The sequence below is a fragment of the Muntiacus reevesi genome, chromosome 2 (assembly GCF_963930625.1).
Source record: "Muntiacus reevesi chromosome 2, mMunRee1.1, whole genome shotgun sequence".
Lineage (NCBI taxonomy): Eukaryota > Metazoa > Chordata > Mammalia > Artiodactyla > Cervidae > Muntiacus > Muntiacus reevesi.
Genome location: NC_089250.1, coordinates 228,999,682 through 229,017,829, shown reverse-complemented (window position 1 = coordinate 229,017,829; position 18,148 = coordinate 228,999,682). Strand labels below are relative to the sequence as shown.

At 37.6% G+C, this 18,148-nt stretch overlaps 1 protein-coding gene across 1 annotated transcript in view; it reads left to right on the top strand.

Annotated features, from left to right (window-relative positions):
- Positions 1–18,148, top strand: part of ITFG1 (integrin alpha FG-GAP repeat containing 1) — a 294,435-nt gene that overhangs the window by 149,129 nt on the left and 127,158 nt on the right. Inside the window, exons 9-10 of the mRNA XM_065925272.1 lie at positions 10,784–10,878; positions 14,720–14,892. Of these exons, the coding sequence (XP_065781344.1) occupies positions 10,784–10,878; positions 14,720–14,892 (268 nt within the window). The remainder of the gene's footprint in view (positions 1–10,783; positions 10,879–14,719; positions 14,893–18,148) is intronic.

Genomic DNA, 18,148 nt, shown 5'->3' with positions numbered 1-18,148 from the left:
TGCCTTATCCAGTAGTGTGTTTTCGGATGTCTGTGGCTTCAGTATGGCTTTGGGTACCCTGTCTGCTAATGTGAACGGTTGTGCTCCTATTTTGCTGAAGGATTGGCATGGTGCATTCAGCACTGGAGCTTGCTGGCTTTTGGGTGAAACTTGGTCTTAGTTTTGAGATGGAGGCCTTTGGGAGGGCTCTCACATATTAATGTTCTGTGGATTTGGGAGTTCTCTAGAGGTCCAAAGTCCTGGAGTCAAGGCTCCCACCTCTGGGGTTCAGGCCCAACCCCTTACTTTAGCACGAATATTTCACATTCCACATAACACAGAAGGCAAAACCCTTAGACTCGTGGTGAAAGAACTCAACAGCCAAGATCTCCCAGAGAGATTCACACATTTGTAAAGAGAATGAAAGAGGGGAAAAGGAGAAAAACAACCAAACAAAATAATGATAAAAGGAAGAGAGAAGAAAGTAAGCCAATAATTGAACCCCTAAATGAAAATTTATACTAAAATTTAATAGACTCTCAAAGATTCAAAGACAAAAGATAAAAAAAAATTAAAAACTTTAAAGAAATAATTTAGACTCTTGGAAATACAAGCTTAAAAATAAAACATCTGAAACAAAAAAAAAAGCAAAGCAAAGCCATGGAATTTAAAAAATAAGGCTTTTGTCCTTTCTAAAAGAGGAAAAAGTAAGTTATAAAATATAAAACTTAAAGGAATAATAAAGAACCACTTCAGGATAGTATAATAAAAAATAAAATGGGGGCAAAAAGAGGGGGAGAATATATGAAAAGTGGTAGTAAGAGGAATGTTCAAGTGATTGTTTTCCTGCTCTAGTAGATTTGCCTACTCAGAAAGTCCTCCAGTATATTTTAACTACTACAGCTGTAACTTCTGGGCTTGTTTTTCCCTTTCTTCCTTAGCTCACACAGCCCCTGGTGTTCCACTTTGGGTTTAGGCTACCTTTGATATTAAGTCTCTCTCCCACGTCTATTCACTGCCTAAACACGACTGGGCAAAAGTAGCCGCTTATTTGGGCTCAATTGCTCAGTTGTGCTGGGGTAAGGGAGGATTTCAGCAGACACCACTAGAGTGTGTAGTGAGTGCTCGGTGCAACTGGGCCACACTGGGTGTCACCACAGTCTGAGGTGGGTCGTGCACTTTCCCAGGGGAGTTGGTCTCAAGTTGTGGGGCCCCTGGCAAAGCCAAGCTGCTCGGGCTCCCAGGAAGATGTGTGTGGTGACCCACATCCACTCACAGCTTGGTGGTAGTCGTAGTCTATAGGACTGAGATCATAGTGGGCCCCTGCCTTCCCGCACCTCCTTCTCTGCTTCTGGGGCTGTAGACTGCAGCTGGCTCACCCCGCTTTGACATCTGCTTGGGCATGATCCCTTGTTCTGTGAGCACGTAGAATCAAAGTACATTTGAGCCTTCCTGCAGGAATGATCCTTTGTTTCTCTGGCAGACCCTGAGTTTTCCTAGCCTGTTTCTTTCCTGACCTTTGCTGTGCTGCTCCAGCCCCCTCAGAGTATCTTCATGGCAGTCAGCCCTGGCCCTCTCCCTGAGGCCCAACCAGGGAGGCCTAGGGCCACCACACCAATCCGCCACTCACTGCAGGCAGCATGTGAGCCACTTCTCGTCAGGGAAGTGCCCCTTGGCACAAACTCCGTGGTGAATTTTCTCCGTTTTGCCTTCAGAGCACCTGTCTCACTGCACTGCACTCCCCTCTGAGGTTCTGAAGCTCCCCTCTGATCCCACCTGTGAGGGAGTTTCCTAGTGTGCAGAAACCACCCCACCGCTTCACAACTCCTTTCCCCAGGGTGCAGGTCTCTATCCTGAAATCCTCTGTCTCCCTTTTAGTCTCTATCTGTTGCTCTACCTCACTCCAATGAGATAAGTTTGCCTTTCTAAAAGTCTGAAGATGTTTAGAAGATGTTCTGTGTGGAGGTGTTCTCCACGCAAGTGATTTTTTAATTTATTTGTGGGGAAGAAGGTGTTCTCCATGTTCTGTTCCATCTTGAAAGTCCCCCCTACATATTTTCATATTTGTCAACCAAAACAATAGATTGAATATAAAAGTAGTATGAAAATCAAGCTTTTCTATATACCAGGCCAGATAATAACATTCTTATTGCCAAATGTTTTTATTTCAGAAAAGTTATTTTTTCCTGAAAATATTAGTTATCTTTACATTTAATATATTTATGGTTTGTATTTTCACTTAGATATTTAATTATTTTTTAGTCTTAATGTCAAGTATACTAATAGAAATACTCATATATATAACCCATGTTAACAAAGCTTGTTGGGGTTACCCACTCTTTAAGAATATGAAGGGTTCTTTAACTAGTTTGAGAACTACTCCTCTATGGAGATTAAAATAAAAACTTTAATCATGTATAATCTATGAGTCAGTAGTGTCCATTTTAGGAATTTAACTATAATCTCTCAAAGATGAGACGTTATATGTGCAGAGTTATTCATTGTTGGGTTACTTTGATTACCGAAAGATTGAAAACACAGCAGTAGCACCGCTGATTCAATAGACATGAATTTGAGTGAACTCCTAAAGGACAGGGAAGCCTGCCGTGCTGCAGTCCCTGGGGTTGCAAGGAGTCCAACATGACTTAGCAACTGAACCCACGACAACAAGAGAGTTAGCTATACTGAGATATATCCATAAAGTATAATACTATATTATGTATGAGGCAGATATAAATTTATCAGTGTGTAATGTTCTCAAAGATATATTAAAAAAAAAAAAAATTCAGAACTTCCCTGCTGATCCAGTGATAGAGAATCTACCTACCAATGCTGGGGACACTGATTCGATCCCTGGTCCAAAAAGATTCCACATGCTGTTGGGCAACTAAGCCCATATGCCACAACTGTTCACCTCATGCACCCTAGAGCCTGTGCTCCTTAACAAGAGAAGTCACAGCAATGAGAAGCCTGCTCACTGCAGCTATAGAGTAGCCAAAACTCGCTGCAACTAGAGAAAACTCACACATGGCAACAAAGACCCAGTGCAGTCAAAATGAATAAATATTTTAAAAATTCAAGGCACCAGAAAGTATGTAGTGTACCCTACTGTTTGTACAGAATCATTTATATTAATGGTATATGAATCTGCACAGCCTATGTGGTAAAGAATACACAAGATAAACTGCTTTGGTGATTGCCATTGTAGAGGGAAGCTGGGGCCAAGAGATAGAAGGAGAATTTCTGAAAACCTAACTACCTGTCACAATCCTAAAAAAAAAATACAGAAACAGCTATACCTGTTCCCTGTCAATCCTAATATTTTAAAGTATTTTTCAGGTTTTTCCCCAAAAGTGTGTGACTAATTACTATTTAGAAGTTAAGCCAGATTAAAATCTAAATCTAACTGATCTTAGTTCTGCCTTCTTGCCATTACATTAAAATCTCCATATACTCTCACAAAATGCCAAGACATTCACCAAAAACAATTATTTTATGTATAGTACTAATTGTTTCACTGCAGTCATGATTTGACCTGCCCAAGAGATACATGCTATGTACATACATCCCTGGTAGCTCAGACAGTAAAGAATCCACATGCAATGCAGGAGACCTGGGTTCAATCCCTGGGTTGGAAAGATCCTGTGGAGAAGGGAACGGCTACCTACTCCAGTATTCTTACCTGTAGATTTCAAAGGACAGAGTAGCCTCACAGGCTGCAGTTCATGGGGTTACAAAGAGTCAAACACAACTGAGAGACTTTCACTTCACTTCACTTCACTTCAGTCAGTTCAGTTTAGTCGGTCATTCATGTCCGACTCTTTGCGATCCCATGGACTGCAGCACATCAGGCCTCCCTGTCCATCACCAATTCCCGGAGTTTACTCAACCTTATGTTTATTGAGTCGGTGATGCCATCTAACCATCTCATCCTCTGTCATCCCCTTCTCCTGCCTTCAACCTTTCCTAGCATCAGGGTCTTTTCAAATGAGTCAGTTCTTTACATCAGGTGGGCACAGTATTGGAATTTCAGCTTCAGCATCAGTCTTTCCAATGAGTATTCAGGACTGATTTCCTTTAGGACCGACTGGTTGAATCTCTTTGCTGTCCACAGGATTCTCAGTAGTCTTCTCCAACACCACAGTTCAAAAGCATCATTTCTTCGGCGCTCAGCTTTCTTTATAGTCCAGAGCTCACATTCATACATGACTGCTGTAAAAACCATAGCTTTGACTAGACAGACCTTAGTTGGCAAAGTAATGTCTCTGCTTTTTAATATGCTGTCTACATTGGTCATAACATTTCTTCCAAGGAGCCAGCGTCTTTCAATTTCATAGCTGCAGTCAAAATATGCAGTGATTTTGGAGCCAAAAAAAATAAAGCCTGTCACTGTTTCCCCATCTGTTTGCCATGAAGTGATGGGACCGGATGCCATGATCTTAGTTTTCTGAATGTTCAGTTTGAAGCCACCAACTTTTTCACTCACCTCTTTCACTTTCATCAAGAGGCTCTTTAGTTCTTCTTCATTTTCTGCCATAAGGGTGGTGTCATCTGCATGTCTGAGATTGTTGATATTTTTCCCAGCAATCTTGATTCCAGCTTGTGCTTCCTCCAGCCCAGTGTTTCTTATGATGTACTCTGCAAATAAATAAGTGGGGTGACAATATACAGCCTTGACGTACTCCTTTCCTGATTTGGAATCAGTCTGTTGTTCCATGTCCAGTTCTATCTGTTGCTTCTTGACCTGCATACAGATTTCTCAGGAAGCAGGTCAGGTAGTATGATATTCTCAGCTCTTGAAGAATTTTCCACAGATTGTTGTGATCCACACAGTCAAAGGCTTTGGCATAGTCAATAAAGCAGAAATAGATGTTTTTCTGGAACTCTCTTGCTTTTTCAATGATCCAACAGATGTGGGCAATTTGATCTCTGGTTCCTCTGCCTTTTCTAAAACCAGCTTGAACATCTGGAATTTCACAGTTCATGTACTGTTGAAGCCTGACTTGAAGAATTTTGAGCATTACTTTACTAGCATGTGAGATGAGTGCAATTGTGCGGTAGTTTGAGCATTCTTTGGCATTGCCTTTCTTAGGGATTGGAATGAAAACTGACCTTTGCCAGTCCCGTGACCACTACTGAGTTTTCCAAATTTGCTGACATATTAAGTGCAGCACTTTCACAGCATCATCTTTTAAGATTTGAAATAGCTCAGCTAGAATTCCATCACCTCCACTCACTTGGTTCATAGTGATGCTTCCTAAGGCCCACTTGACTTCATATTCTAGGATATCTGGCTCTAGGTGAGTGATCCCACCATCGTGATTATCTGGGTCATGAAGATCTTTTTTGTATAGTTCTTCTGTGTATTCTTGCCACCTCTTCTTAATATCTTCTGCTTCTGTTAGGTCCATAATATTTTTGTCCTTTATTGTGCCCATTTTTGCATGAAAATTTCCCTTGGTATATCTGATTTTCTTGAAGAGATCTCTAGTCTTTCCCATTCCATTGTTTTCCTCTTATTTCTTTGCAGTGATTACTGAGAGGCTATCTTACCTCTCCTTGGTATTCTTTGAAACTCTGCATTCAAACGGGTATATGTTTCCTTTTCTCCTTTGCCTTTCACTTCTCTTCTTTTGGTAGCTATTTTTAAGGCCTCCTCAGACAATCATTTTGCCTTTTGCTTCTCTTTTTCTTGGGGATGGTCTTGATCACTGCCTCCTGTACAATGTCACAAACCTCCGTCCATAGTTCTTCAGGCACTCTATCAGATCTTTTCCCTTGAATCTATTTGTCATTTCCCCTATATAATCATAAGGGATTTGATTTAGGACATACCTGAATGGTCTAGTGGTTTTCCCTACTTTCTTCAATTTAAGTCTGAATTTGGCAATAAGGAGTTTATGATATGTGTACAGGTCACTTCACTTCAAGAGGTACACAAATGGGCAAAAGACAACTCTGATTCAGTCTCAAGAGCTTGAAGCAAGACACAGACTGAGTCCTAAATGAATAGTGGAATATGATTAGTAAAAGTAGTTTGTTGTTAATGGAGAACATGATCAAGACAGACATAGGCTCTGTGTAAAAACCCCTGGTATTAGTGGAAGACTAGCAGAAGTACCTGAGAACAGTGGTTCAACCAGAGGGCATATGCTTTGCCCCACCCTCAGAGCTTCTTACAGAGAAGCCAATGGCACCCCACTCCAGTACTCTTGCCTGGAAAATCCCATGGACAGAGGAGCCTGGTAGGCTGCAGTCCATGAGGTCGAGAAGAGTTGGACACAACTGAGCGACTTCACTTTCACTTTTCACCTTGATGCATTGGAGAAGGAAATGGCAACCCACTCCAGTGTTCTTGCCTGGAGAATCCCAGGGACGACGGAGCCTGGTGGGCTGCCGTCCATGGGGTCACACAGAGTCGGACATGACTGAAGCAAATTAGCAACAGCAGCAGCACAGGTTCTTATTCATTAGTTCTGGACATGGGCATAAGAATAGACATTTCTAGTAAGTTCCTAGGTGATGTTGAGACTGTTCGACTGGAAGCCATACTTTGGGAATACTGCATTAAAGAACCTGTGGTTTACAGTGTTAATGGGTAATCTAGGGCCAGAGCAATGAGTTGTAATTTGATTAAATGATACCACAGGTCAGTTAATTTCAAGATACTGAAAATGTTATGAATTTTTAAGAGGAAACATAAGTGTGACCCTTGCTCATACATATCTTCTTTGTCCTCTGCTTAATTAAAACTAGAAAAATTATCACAACAAAATTCATTATAGTCCATTTTGATGAAAACTATTTTAGTGTTTTCTTGATTTTAAAATTAAAATTTTGGGGAAAGTCAGTTTGAATCATATCTATCTCATTAAAGTTATCTGTTTTAGAGAATAATTTCATTTGAAATTTGGTTAAGGTTAACATCAGATGATAATTAGCATGTAGTTAGTGTGAACTTTAGTCTCTAGCAGTCCTGACATTCAACAGGCCAAATTTTATGTCACGTTTTATAGAATGAGTGAATCAAAATGTGATTCCTTCTGTTACAATTTCACTTGAACCTTTAAGAGGTAATTTATCTCTCAAAGAAACTTGAGATATGTAACATGCTGAAGTCCTGAGAAGACAATCTGAACTTAATAATTCCTGGGACTTCTTTAAGAAACATATGCTAAGTTTACAGAGTGGTACCTCCTTCAGCATGACTTTCCTCGTAGTCACATTATTTTTCAGAGAATTTGCATATTACTAGTTCCTAGCCTTGTGCCTCTGACTCATATGAAACATTTTCCTGAAACTACTTTCTTCCTCAGGCATAATAACTTACTAAAAAAGTAAGAAATTCCTGTCGTCTGAGGTTTAAAAACAAAAAAGATATATAGATTGTAAAAGACACAGGCTATTAAAATATTCTAGGTTAAAGGAGACTAAAAATAACTGCAAGGAGATCCAGCCAATATACTGGAAGGACTGAATATTCATTGTAACTGATGATGAAGCTGAAACTCCAGTCCTTTGGCCACCTGGTACAAAGAGCCAACTCCATGGAAAAGACCCTGATGCTGGGAAAAATTGAAGGTGAAAGGATAAGAGGGCAGCAGAGGATGAGATGGTTAGCATCACTGAGTCCATGGACATCAATATGAGCAAACTGGGAGATAGTGAAGGACAGACGAGCCTGGCATGCTGCAGTTCATGGGGTAGCAAAGAGTTGGAAATGACTTAGCAACTGAAAAACACAGCAAAAATAACAACTAAATGCAGTTCTACTCCTAGACACTGGGTTCTATGTTAGAGGGTCAAAAATGCTACGAATGACATTCTTAGGTCAATGAACGAAACTGGAATATAGATATAGTACAATAGATAAGATTGTCCGTGTGAATTAATAGTTGTATTATGGTTGTTTAAGACAATATCCCTATTCATAGGAAATGCACACTAAAGTATTTAGGGGTGAGAGGCTAATGTATATAATTATGGTTCAGAAAAAAAAAATGATTTCACAGAGAACACAAATGAGCAAATAAATGGCATAAAATGTTAACAGGTCAATCTGGTTAAAACATGTTCAGGACTTCTTGTACAACTTTTATTATTCAAGTTTAAGTTTAAATAATTTACAAATAAAAAAGTTTTTTTTAAATGTAGAAAACTGATACGTGGAATTTAAAAGTTTGTTGCCTTTAAGAGAGAGAAAATTTCCTTAGGACTTGAAGTTGGAATCTCAGAAACCTTTTCTATCACTGAGGAAGTGATAAGTGATATGCATCAAAAAATAGCACTTAAAGAGTCAGCATAATACAAACTAGTACAGCCACTATAGAGAACAGTGTGGAGATTCCTTAAAAAACTGGAAATAGAACTGCCATATGACCCAGCAATCCCACTCCTGGGCATACACACTGAGGAAACCAGATCTGAAAGAGACACGTGTACCCCAGTGTTCATCACAGCACTGTTTGTAATAGCCAGGACATGGAAGCAACCTAGATGCCCATCAGCAGACAAATGGATAAGAAAGCTGTGGTACATATACACAATGGAATATTACTCAGCCATTAAAAATAATACATTTGAATCGGTTCTAATGAGATGGATGAAAGTGGAGCCCGTTAACACAAAGTGAAGTAAGCCAGAAAGATAAACACCAATACAGTATACTAACACATATATATGGAATTTAAAAAGATGGTAACAGTAACCCTATATGCAGGACAGAAAAAGAGACACAGATGTATAGAGCAGACTTTTGGACCCTGTGGGAGAAGGTGAGGGTGGGATGATCTGAGAGAATAGCACTGAAACATGTATATTATCAAGTGTGAAACAGATCGCCAGCCCAGGTTGGATGCATGAGACAAGTGCTCAGGGCTGGTGCACGGGGAAGACCCAAAGGAATGGGATGGGGAGGGAGGTGGGAGGGGGGATCAGGATGGGGAACACATGTAAATCCATGGCTGATTCATGTCAATGTATGGCAAAAACCACTACAATATTGTAAAGTAATTAGCCTCCAACTAATAAAAATAAAGGAAAAAGTTTTTTTAATTAAAATTTTTAAAAACAGAGTCAGCATAAGGAGCACCTTCTTTGATAGAGTTCTAGATTTCTATAGCCATATCTATAAAATATTACTGATAATTCTTTCAAAAAGGCATGTTTATGATGTTATGATGTGAGTTAGTTATATGTTTAACAGAGATAAGTTATTTGCCAGTGTTAAATTTCAGCCAAGTCATGGCCAAAATACTTGGGGGAAATAGGAAACTACTTGGAAGAAAGAGAAACTAGGAGAAAAGAAAAGTGTAAATAGAATCTAATCTGAGTATTTTGACTTTGGGGTAAAAATGAAAGACAGAGACTTGTTAACTGTCTTCTTCTGATTAGTCCCAGAATAATCACAGTGAAATGATTTGGTTTTTAATGAAGCCTATGTTATTACTAGACCCAGTTTATAAATCACACTTTGTATTTAATTTTTACTTGGCAAGCTCCTACTTTTTTTTTTCCTAACTATGATATATGTTTATGTCCTTGGATAGCCTTCTCCTTTCCAAGTATTCCTTCCTAGAGTTGCATCTCTCTCTCAACTGCTTTCACAGTAGTTTAGATGTACTACTGCCGTATCACAGATAATTTCTGTGCTTCCATTATTAATTCAACTGTTTTATTTAATGTTATACTCCTATAAGTAAGGGTTTGTTATCACACAGAGTATTACCTATGAGAATCATAAGTAATTAAACCATGAAATTGTATCAAAGAAACTCATTTTTCACTATGATATGCCTTTTCCTTGCTGAGATCAGCTTCCATTGGCTAGATTTTCATCTCACACAACCTAAATTTTCTTTTTTTCCTTTTGAATACATTATTGGATACTTGATAGGCTTATTTTAGTTACATATCTCTCTTAATATTGATATTTAAACCTATACAAAGACTTCTTTTATTTTTAACCCTTATATAGCCTTCCAAGTGAAGGTACTACTACCTTGGTACGCATTAAATGATACATTAAACCATTGCAAATAAATCCATATTTATTCCTAAGAAATACAAAATGAGGCTCTAAATTTAAAGGCTATATGGTTACTCCATTGTGTGAATGTCCCTGTAGAAATTTAACTCTACAACATCAAAATTTGTAAACTTCCATCAGGTAGGGACAGTAGATAGGAGGGAGCACTAGAGGAAATGATACCAAGTTCCTCAGTAATATCATCTCTGGAGGTCTTTGCAGACCATTGTGCAGCTGTTTAAAAATCAGTCAGTTGGAAATGACATGTGTATTCCCTTCATTTGCCTTTTTATTGATAAAAATATACTGGTTCTTTTTAGAATCTAGATTGCAGAAAGCTTTATAACTCTTGAAATTTATGCTGTATAAAAGAGGCTTAAAAGTATATGTAAAGACATCCAAAATCAGTCAAATAATAATGGGTTACTATTGACATGCCTAGTTTCCTCCCGTGCAGCAATGATAATTGTCTAAGTCACAAGCTACATTTTTTAAGTGATGATTTTAACATTAAAGCCCTGAGACAAGGTGTTTTTCCAACATTGGATAAACATTTAGCCAAAGAAAAGTGGGCAGTTTAAAACCAGTCACAGTCCAGGTAACAGATAGCAAGGGCCAGAGTAATTCTTTAATTGAATCACATAAACTACAGAACCATGCATCAGATTCCTAGTTTATCTAGAGTAATGCAGACTTTGAAAAGATGGGAAATGTAATCTGCTATACAGAAGCACCATTTTGTGGCTGTTAATGAACTTTTTAAGTTTCTTTTGGCAGATGGAGATGGAAACATGGATCACTTACTGCCAGGCTGTGAAGACAAAAACTGCCAGAAAAGTGTCATTTACTTAGCAAGATCTGGAGCAAAGCAGGTATATGTACTTGTTTTTTAATGTAAGTAAGGTTACAATCTCGGCAAACAATTTCAGAGGTTAGAGAAGTATCTGAAGAATCAGAAAAGAGAAAAAACAAGAAGTTTACTTTCTCATTTTAACTTGTTTTTCAGTCACTAAGTCGTGACTGACTCCAAGATTCCATGGACTGCGTCATGATGGGCTTTCCTGTCCTTCACTGTCTCCTAAGTTTGTTCACACTAATGTCCATTGAGTCAGTGATGCCATCCAACCACGTCATTCTCTGTCACCCACTTCTCCTCCTACCCTCAATCTGTCCCAGTAAGTCTTTTCCAGTGAGTTAGCTCTTAGCATCCAGTAGTCGAAATACTGCAGCTTCAGCATCATTCCTTCCAAAGAATATTCAGGACTGATTTCCTTTAGGATTGACTGGTTGGATCTCCTTGCAGTCCAAGGGAGTGTCAAGAGTCTTCTCCAGCACCACAGTTTGAAAGCATCATTTCTTTGGCACTCAGCCATCTTTGTGGTCCAACTCTCATTGTACATGTCTACTGGAAAAACCATAGCTTTGACTCTACTGCCCTTGTTGGCAAAGTGATGTGTCTGCTTTTTAATACTCAGTATAGGTTTGTCATAGCTTTTCTTCCAAGGAACACCTGTCTTCTGATTTCATGGCTAAAGTCACCATCCACAGTGATTTTGGAGCCCAAGAAAATAAAATCTGTCACTGTTTCCACTTTTTCCCCTTCTGTTACTATGAAGTGATGGGACCAAATGCCTTGATCTTTGTTTTTTGAATGTTAAGTTTTAAACCAGCTTTTTCACTCTCCTCTTCCACCTACATCAAGAGGCTCTTTAGTTCCTCTTTGCTTTCTGCCATTAGAGTGGTATCATCTGCATATGTAAGGTTGTTGATATTTCTCCCAACAATCCAGCTTGTGAGTCATCTAGCCCAGCATTTCACATGATGTACTCTGCATATAAGTTAAATAAGCAGGGTAACAATATATAGCCTTGACATACCTCTTTCCCAATTTTAAGCCCAAGTAAGGTCTTCGTTCTCCTTAGGAGGACTCTTGTGTTCATATCAGCTTTTTTCCCATTAGTCTGTCTTTGGGTGTAATTCTCAGGCTCAGACGTGGCGCCTTACTTTGTGTATGACAACCAACACTCCTCCTCCATGTTAACTTAATAAAATGCGTTTCAATCTGTTTTTGTTGGTTTACTGAGAGAAAAAGTACTGCGATTGGAATGTACTGCAATGATTTCTCATAAAGAAAGCCCACTCCTTTTTTTAATATTTATTTATTTATTTGACTGTGTGTGGTCTTAGTTGCGGCATGCGGGATCTTTTGTTGCAGTGCACAAACTCTCTAGTTGTGAGGTGGGCTTACTTGCTCTGTGGCATGTGAGATTTTACTTCCTCAACCAGGGATTGAACCCAGGTCCCCTGCATTGCAAGGCGGATTCTTAATCACTGGACCACTAGGAAAGTCCCAAGAAACCCATTATTGATCCTGCAATTATATGATCTGTTAGCCTTTTATATGCTGGGAATATGGTAAGACACTATAACTATAATAAAGAATTATGTAGAAGAACACTGTATCTAGTTTCAAGGCTAATCTTGTTTTTATTCGTGATGTCTAGATCTATTTTGTTCTTTTATGTCAACTTTATTCCTGTAGCTTATTGGCAAACAATTCAGAATCTGATAGTCCCAGCATTAATGTGGGAATGGTAAAAAAATTTTTTAAATGTGGGACTGATAGCTTATGACATTAAGAATTTTTCAATATTGATAACACCTGAAAGGAAACCAGTAATACAGTAGTAGAATTAATTATATTTTCTATTTTGGGGTAAAAAAGATGATAGAATGACATCTTGATTTTTATAGCCCTTATGGGTAGGAAGTATCACCTTTCATACTAAGACACTAGAGAAAGCATATCTTCAAATCTTCCTATAGTCAGCATTCTAAAAACATGTAACTCTTAAACTCATAATCTGTATTATCTTGAACTTTTTGAAAATTTTGAATTGCTGAAAATATTAGGTCAAGAATCACCTCATCATTGGTTCATAGCTGTAAGTATACCTAGTAATTGCAGCCTGTCTTCAAGTGACAGACTACTGTATTTTCAAATTATACAGTCATCTCTCTATGGGAAGATAAATGTCACAGTTCTTTGTTGACTGTTAAGAATGTCACATTAATGAAAAATCTTTTTACTTCTTAGACCTTAATACATTTACCTTAACAGAAGTACTTTATCCTCATTAATAAACTGTCATCCTCTTCAGAAACTTTAGATAACTCGACATTTTGTGAAATTTCTCATCCTCTTCCAAAATAAAAGCAGCAGTTTTTTTTCAGTCATGTGAAATGTTAAAACATTTTGATGATATACAATACTTTTGCTTTAAGAAAGATTGAAAATTTCATTAGATGCATATCAGTTTTTTAAGCTGCTTGTTTTCTATAAATTTGTCTTTATGGTTAAGCCGTATTTATCCTTTTTCCTTGGCAAACTATGCTTTCTTTGAATACATAGAAAATGTTTGGGATGTTCTATGTACTAAACACTTTTCAAGAATTCACTTTTTATGTAGTTTGGCTTGGAGCCATGTATATGAGCAACCTGCTTACAAGGAAAAAAATATCTGTGGGCATGTTTGGCCTCCTATCATTTCAAGCCAGCTGCATCTGCTTCTCTCTAGACATCTTCAGGTTATGTGCCAGTATCTATGCTCTTGCTAGTTGTGGACACATCTCTAATTTTAATGTATTGATTTCCAGTCTTCAGATTTTTAGTTTACATTAGGTTATTAAAAGTAAAGATTTGGGCATTCAGAAGAGAACAGGCTTTACCAAAGCTCATTTTGAAATGAACCTATTCTCTGTGCTTTCTTCATTATAATCAGTAGGTAAATAAATAATTTATGTAAAATGTAGCTTCCAGCTGTTTTGGCAACAAAGCTCATTCTCCTGGGCTGGGAGAGCTTGTCAGGGCTAGTATTGTTTGGAAAGCCTCAGAGCTGCTTGTTTCTGAGCATGGTGACTAAAGTCATCATCATGTATAAGAGGCAGAGCAGAAGAACAAGGAAGACTCCGTCATGTTCTAATTTTCTTCCTAAACTTGTCCTTCAAAAGGATATCAGTATTAGCTATTACAATTTTAAAAGTATTCATTTATCTTCATATTTTCACTTAACACATATTCTGTTTGTTTATTCATTTGTTTAATTTTATTTTTTTCTTGTCTACATTGGGTCTCCATTGCTGCACACGGGCTTTCTCTATTTGCAGAAAACTGGGCCTACCCTCTAGTTGTGGTGCATGGTCTTCTCATTGTGTTGGCTTCTCTTGTTGCAGAGCACAGGTTCTAGAGCATACAGGCTCAGTAGTTGTGGCTCACAGGCTTAGTTGCTCTGCAGCATGTGGGATGTTTCCAGACCAGGGATTAAACCAGTGTCCCTGCATTGTGGGGTAGATTATTAACCACTGGATCACCAGGGAAGTCTCCAACACACATTTTTAAATGGTCAGTTCAATAACGTGTTTGATAACATAAACTCAATCCTAAAATTCCTTATTCTGTGAAAAACTTTTTAAGGTTCTATATGCTAGTTCAAGGAAAGATGACTACTGATAAATTATAAAGTAGACTTATTTTTTTAGAGTGTCAGTTACCTATTTATCAAAGTAAATTATAATACTCTGCCATTTTGCAGAGATACAACTTAAGAAAGATGATAAATATCTTGAGGATTTTTTGTGAATCATTTGTTTTACAAATGGTGAATTTTTTTCCTAAAATGACTATAAAATCTAATTTTTCCTCTTAACCCACAGTGGACTCCTGTCCTCCGGGATTTTAGCAGTAAGGGTACCCTCTGGGGCTTTGTGCCATATGTGCATGAACAGCAACCAACTGAAATACCAATTCCAATTACCCTGCATATTGGAGATTACAACATGGATGGCTACCCAGATGCTCTCGCCATACTGAAGAATACATCTGGAAGGTATGGAAATTAAGTCAAAAAGAGAAATATGTGTAAAGTATCTTCACTATGACACAGTATACCTGAATAGCACCTAAATAAGGTACCGTCCCTTAAATAAGGAACACGATTTCAGTGTTCAGTGTCTGTTGTTTACATAGTCCCTGAACTTCTCCCAACTGCTTAGAATACCTGTTCTTGTTCTATTTTATAGAACAGTGAAAGGCATATTTTCACTCAACAAGCTTGGTCTTTAAAAGGTCAAAATTTTTATAAGCAAATGACTCAGTTATATTTTGAGTCTAAAGACTATGGATGTTAAGAGTTCAGCCTAGGCTTAACTCAGTCCAGCCATTTAGCACCTGTGTGACTTGGGCAGCTTACCTAAACCCCTCATTGAGAGTAATAATTGCACCTCTGTCATGGAGTTGTGGTGGAAATTAGGTGAGTTAAAAATAAATGAAGAAATTAACAAGATATGCTGACTTGTACTATCAGTGAATGGTGCCTTACTGTTACTTGTTTTATAATGGTATCAAGAATTTAGACAAGACTGTTGATAATATTTGTAAATACAAATTGTTTAGTACATTTATTACATTATCAGTAGTTTTGAATGTTGTTCCTACTTTTTCACCTTAAATAGAAGTACCAGTAGCTAAACCAATGTAGTTAAATTCACACTTTGTTCTTGGCAGATTCCATTAATATGACTCTTCTAAAGTTTTAATGCTTTATTGTATTTTTCATATTATAATTAGTTATGTTTCTTACTCCTTATTCTTTCTTGCCTCTTAAATCATATCTATCCATAATTTTCCTTCTGAGCATTAATTCATTTTTTGACTCTGGAACTTGTGATGATTCAACTCACATTTACTACCAGGCTCATGATGTAATACAACTGTCCTGGGGAAAAAAATCAAACTATTGTTAATTTCAACATAAAACAATGTTTTCTAGAAATGTGAGTTTTAGAAAACCATACATTATTAGTGATTATCCATAAATATTTATAGAAAATTATGAAGAATCTGTACTTAAACTTTTCTGAGGATCTTGATTTGAATTATAGTCACTTTGAGTTGTATTTACAGAATTTTCCACAGATATGAGCATCATGCTCTGTAATGCATAGTAGTATATACCACTCATCACCTATGTGTGAAGCACATCTGGTAGAACCAAAAGAAATCTCTGAGTTGAATGTGATTTTTTCTTCCTTTTAAATATATAGTGCAAAGAAATGTAAAAGCAAAAAAAATTTAAAAATTACTTTAATTTGAACATTTACCCTATTCGAAAGAATTAAGAAGTTACATCTCAAATTCATTTAAGTCCGTGATTACTTATTGTTAGAAAAACATGCAAGCAATTTATATTTTGTCATAAAAGTTTTTTTATCAACATTTTCTCCTTCAAGCCATCAAATATTTAACTTAACCTTTACCATTCAGTAATAATGACAGTGAATTGAATTTGCATGCATTGTGTCCAACTCTTTGGGACCCCATGGACTGTAGCCCACTAGCCTCTTCTCTCCATGGTATTCCCAGGCGAGAACACTGGAGTGGGTTATCACTTTCCTTCTCCAGGGGATCTTCTGACCCAGGGATCAAACCCACATCTCATGTGTCTCCTGCGTTGGCAGGTGGGTTCTTTACCGTTGAGCCACCAGGGAAGCCCATAAATAATAATGATGATGAAGTGAAGTCGCTCAATGGTGTCTGAGTCTTTGCGACCCCACGGACCGTAGCCCACCAGGCTCCTCCATCCGTGGGATTTTCCAGGCAAGAGTGCTGGAGTGGGTTGCCATTTCCTTCTCCAATAATGGTGATATCAGCAGCTAAATCAGTAGTGAACACTATGGCTCTATAGGAAACGTAAAGTAAAAGGCAGTCATAGGCTCTTGGAGCTTTTATAAAAGCAGCTGTTTAAAGCCCAGGGTTTCTTTTTTTATTCCTTTGGGATAGATGAGAATTGGAGGATAGATTTCAGTGCATCTCAGTGTTCATTAAATCACTAGATGAGAGAGTCCTATTCTTGAGAGATGTGTGTCTCGGAGAATTCAGCATAATACATTCTTTGAAACATAAAAGAAGGAAAATAAGACATAGTGTGCATTATAATCCTTTTCTACTATTCAAATTTTGTTGAAAAAGCATTTTGTAACTTTTAACTGATTTCAGCACTGCTAAGAAGTAGTACAGGGTTGCCATTTATATTTTCAAGGGCTGCTACCTGGAGAATTCTTCTTCTTTTTTTCTGCAGATTTTGAAAATCAGGTAGAGATAAACTACACAGATGAGACTAAAAATCCACAATATGTATTTCATGAAAAGGAAGTTCTAAAACTATGGTTTGTAAACTTGTATTTTTTTGTTTTCAGAGAAGAGTCGCTATTTGGGCCTAAGTTTGTTTTTTATTTTCTACTAAAGGTCTTAATTGTTTAAAGTTAACCTTTAAAATCATGTTACATGAAAAAGATCTCTATTAATGACATTTATAGAGGCAGCGAGTGACTGTAAACCAAACAACATGGTCTGAGATCAGCCATTTTACGTCTGTGACACCAGTGACTGAAAACCGTGGTTTTCCCCTTGTGCTGCTACTCAGTTGCCCTGTGTTCACGGTCATCTTCTGTGTGTGGTCATCTTCTCTTATTTGTTTGAATTTTCTCTTTTTTTTGAAACAAGAAAAGCAAAGTTAGAATGAGATTATTCCATAGTGTGCTGTTAAGCTAATGATAATTCTATTTTTATAATTTTTTAATTGTATGTAAAAGGTAAATCAGAAATTGCAATATATTCCTTGTCAGTTAATGCCAGAAAGAAAAGGGCTTTAGTTTATAAAGTGCACATTTTTTCATGCACATTACTTCATAATAATTTCTACAGGATGGTATGATCTGTATTTTGTAAATACTGGAGTAGGTAGCTGTTCCCTTCTCCACGGAATCTTCCCAACCCAAGGATCAAACCCAGGTCTCCCACATTGCAGGCAGATTCTTTACCAGATGAGCCACCACGGAAGCTCAAATATGGAAATAGTCTCACATAAGTCAGATTACTTGTCCAAGATCACACATTTGCAGTCAGGACTCTAAGCTTACAGAATCTAAATCATTTTCCTTTCCCTGTAAGAAAAAAATTTAGAAGGAAGTAGTAGATAAACAAAATAATACATTTTTAGCAGAGGTTGGAGGTGATGATTTCGGCAGAGAGTAAAGGTCACTCTTGACAAGAGAAAGAAGGAGCAAGCTAAGGGCAAATAAATA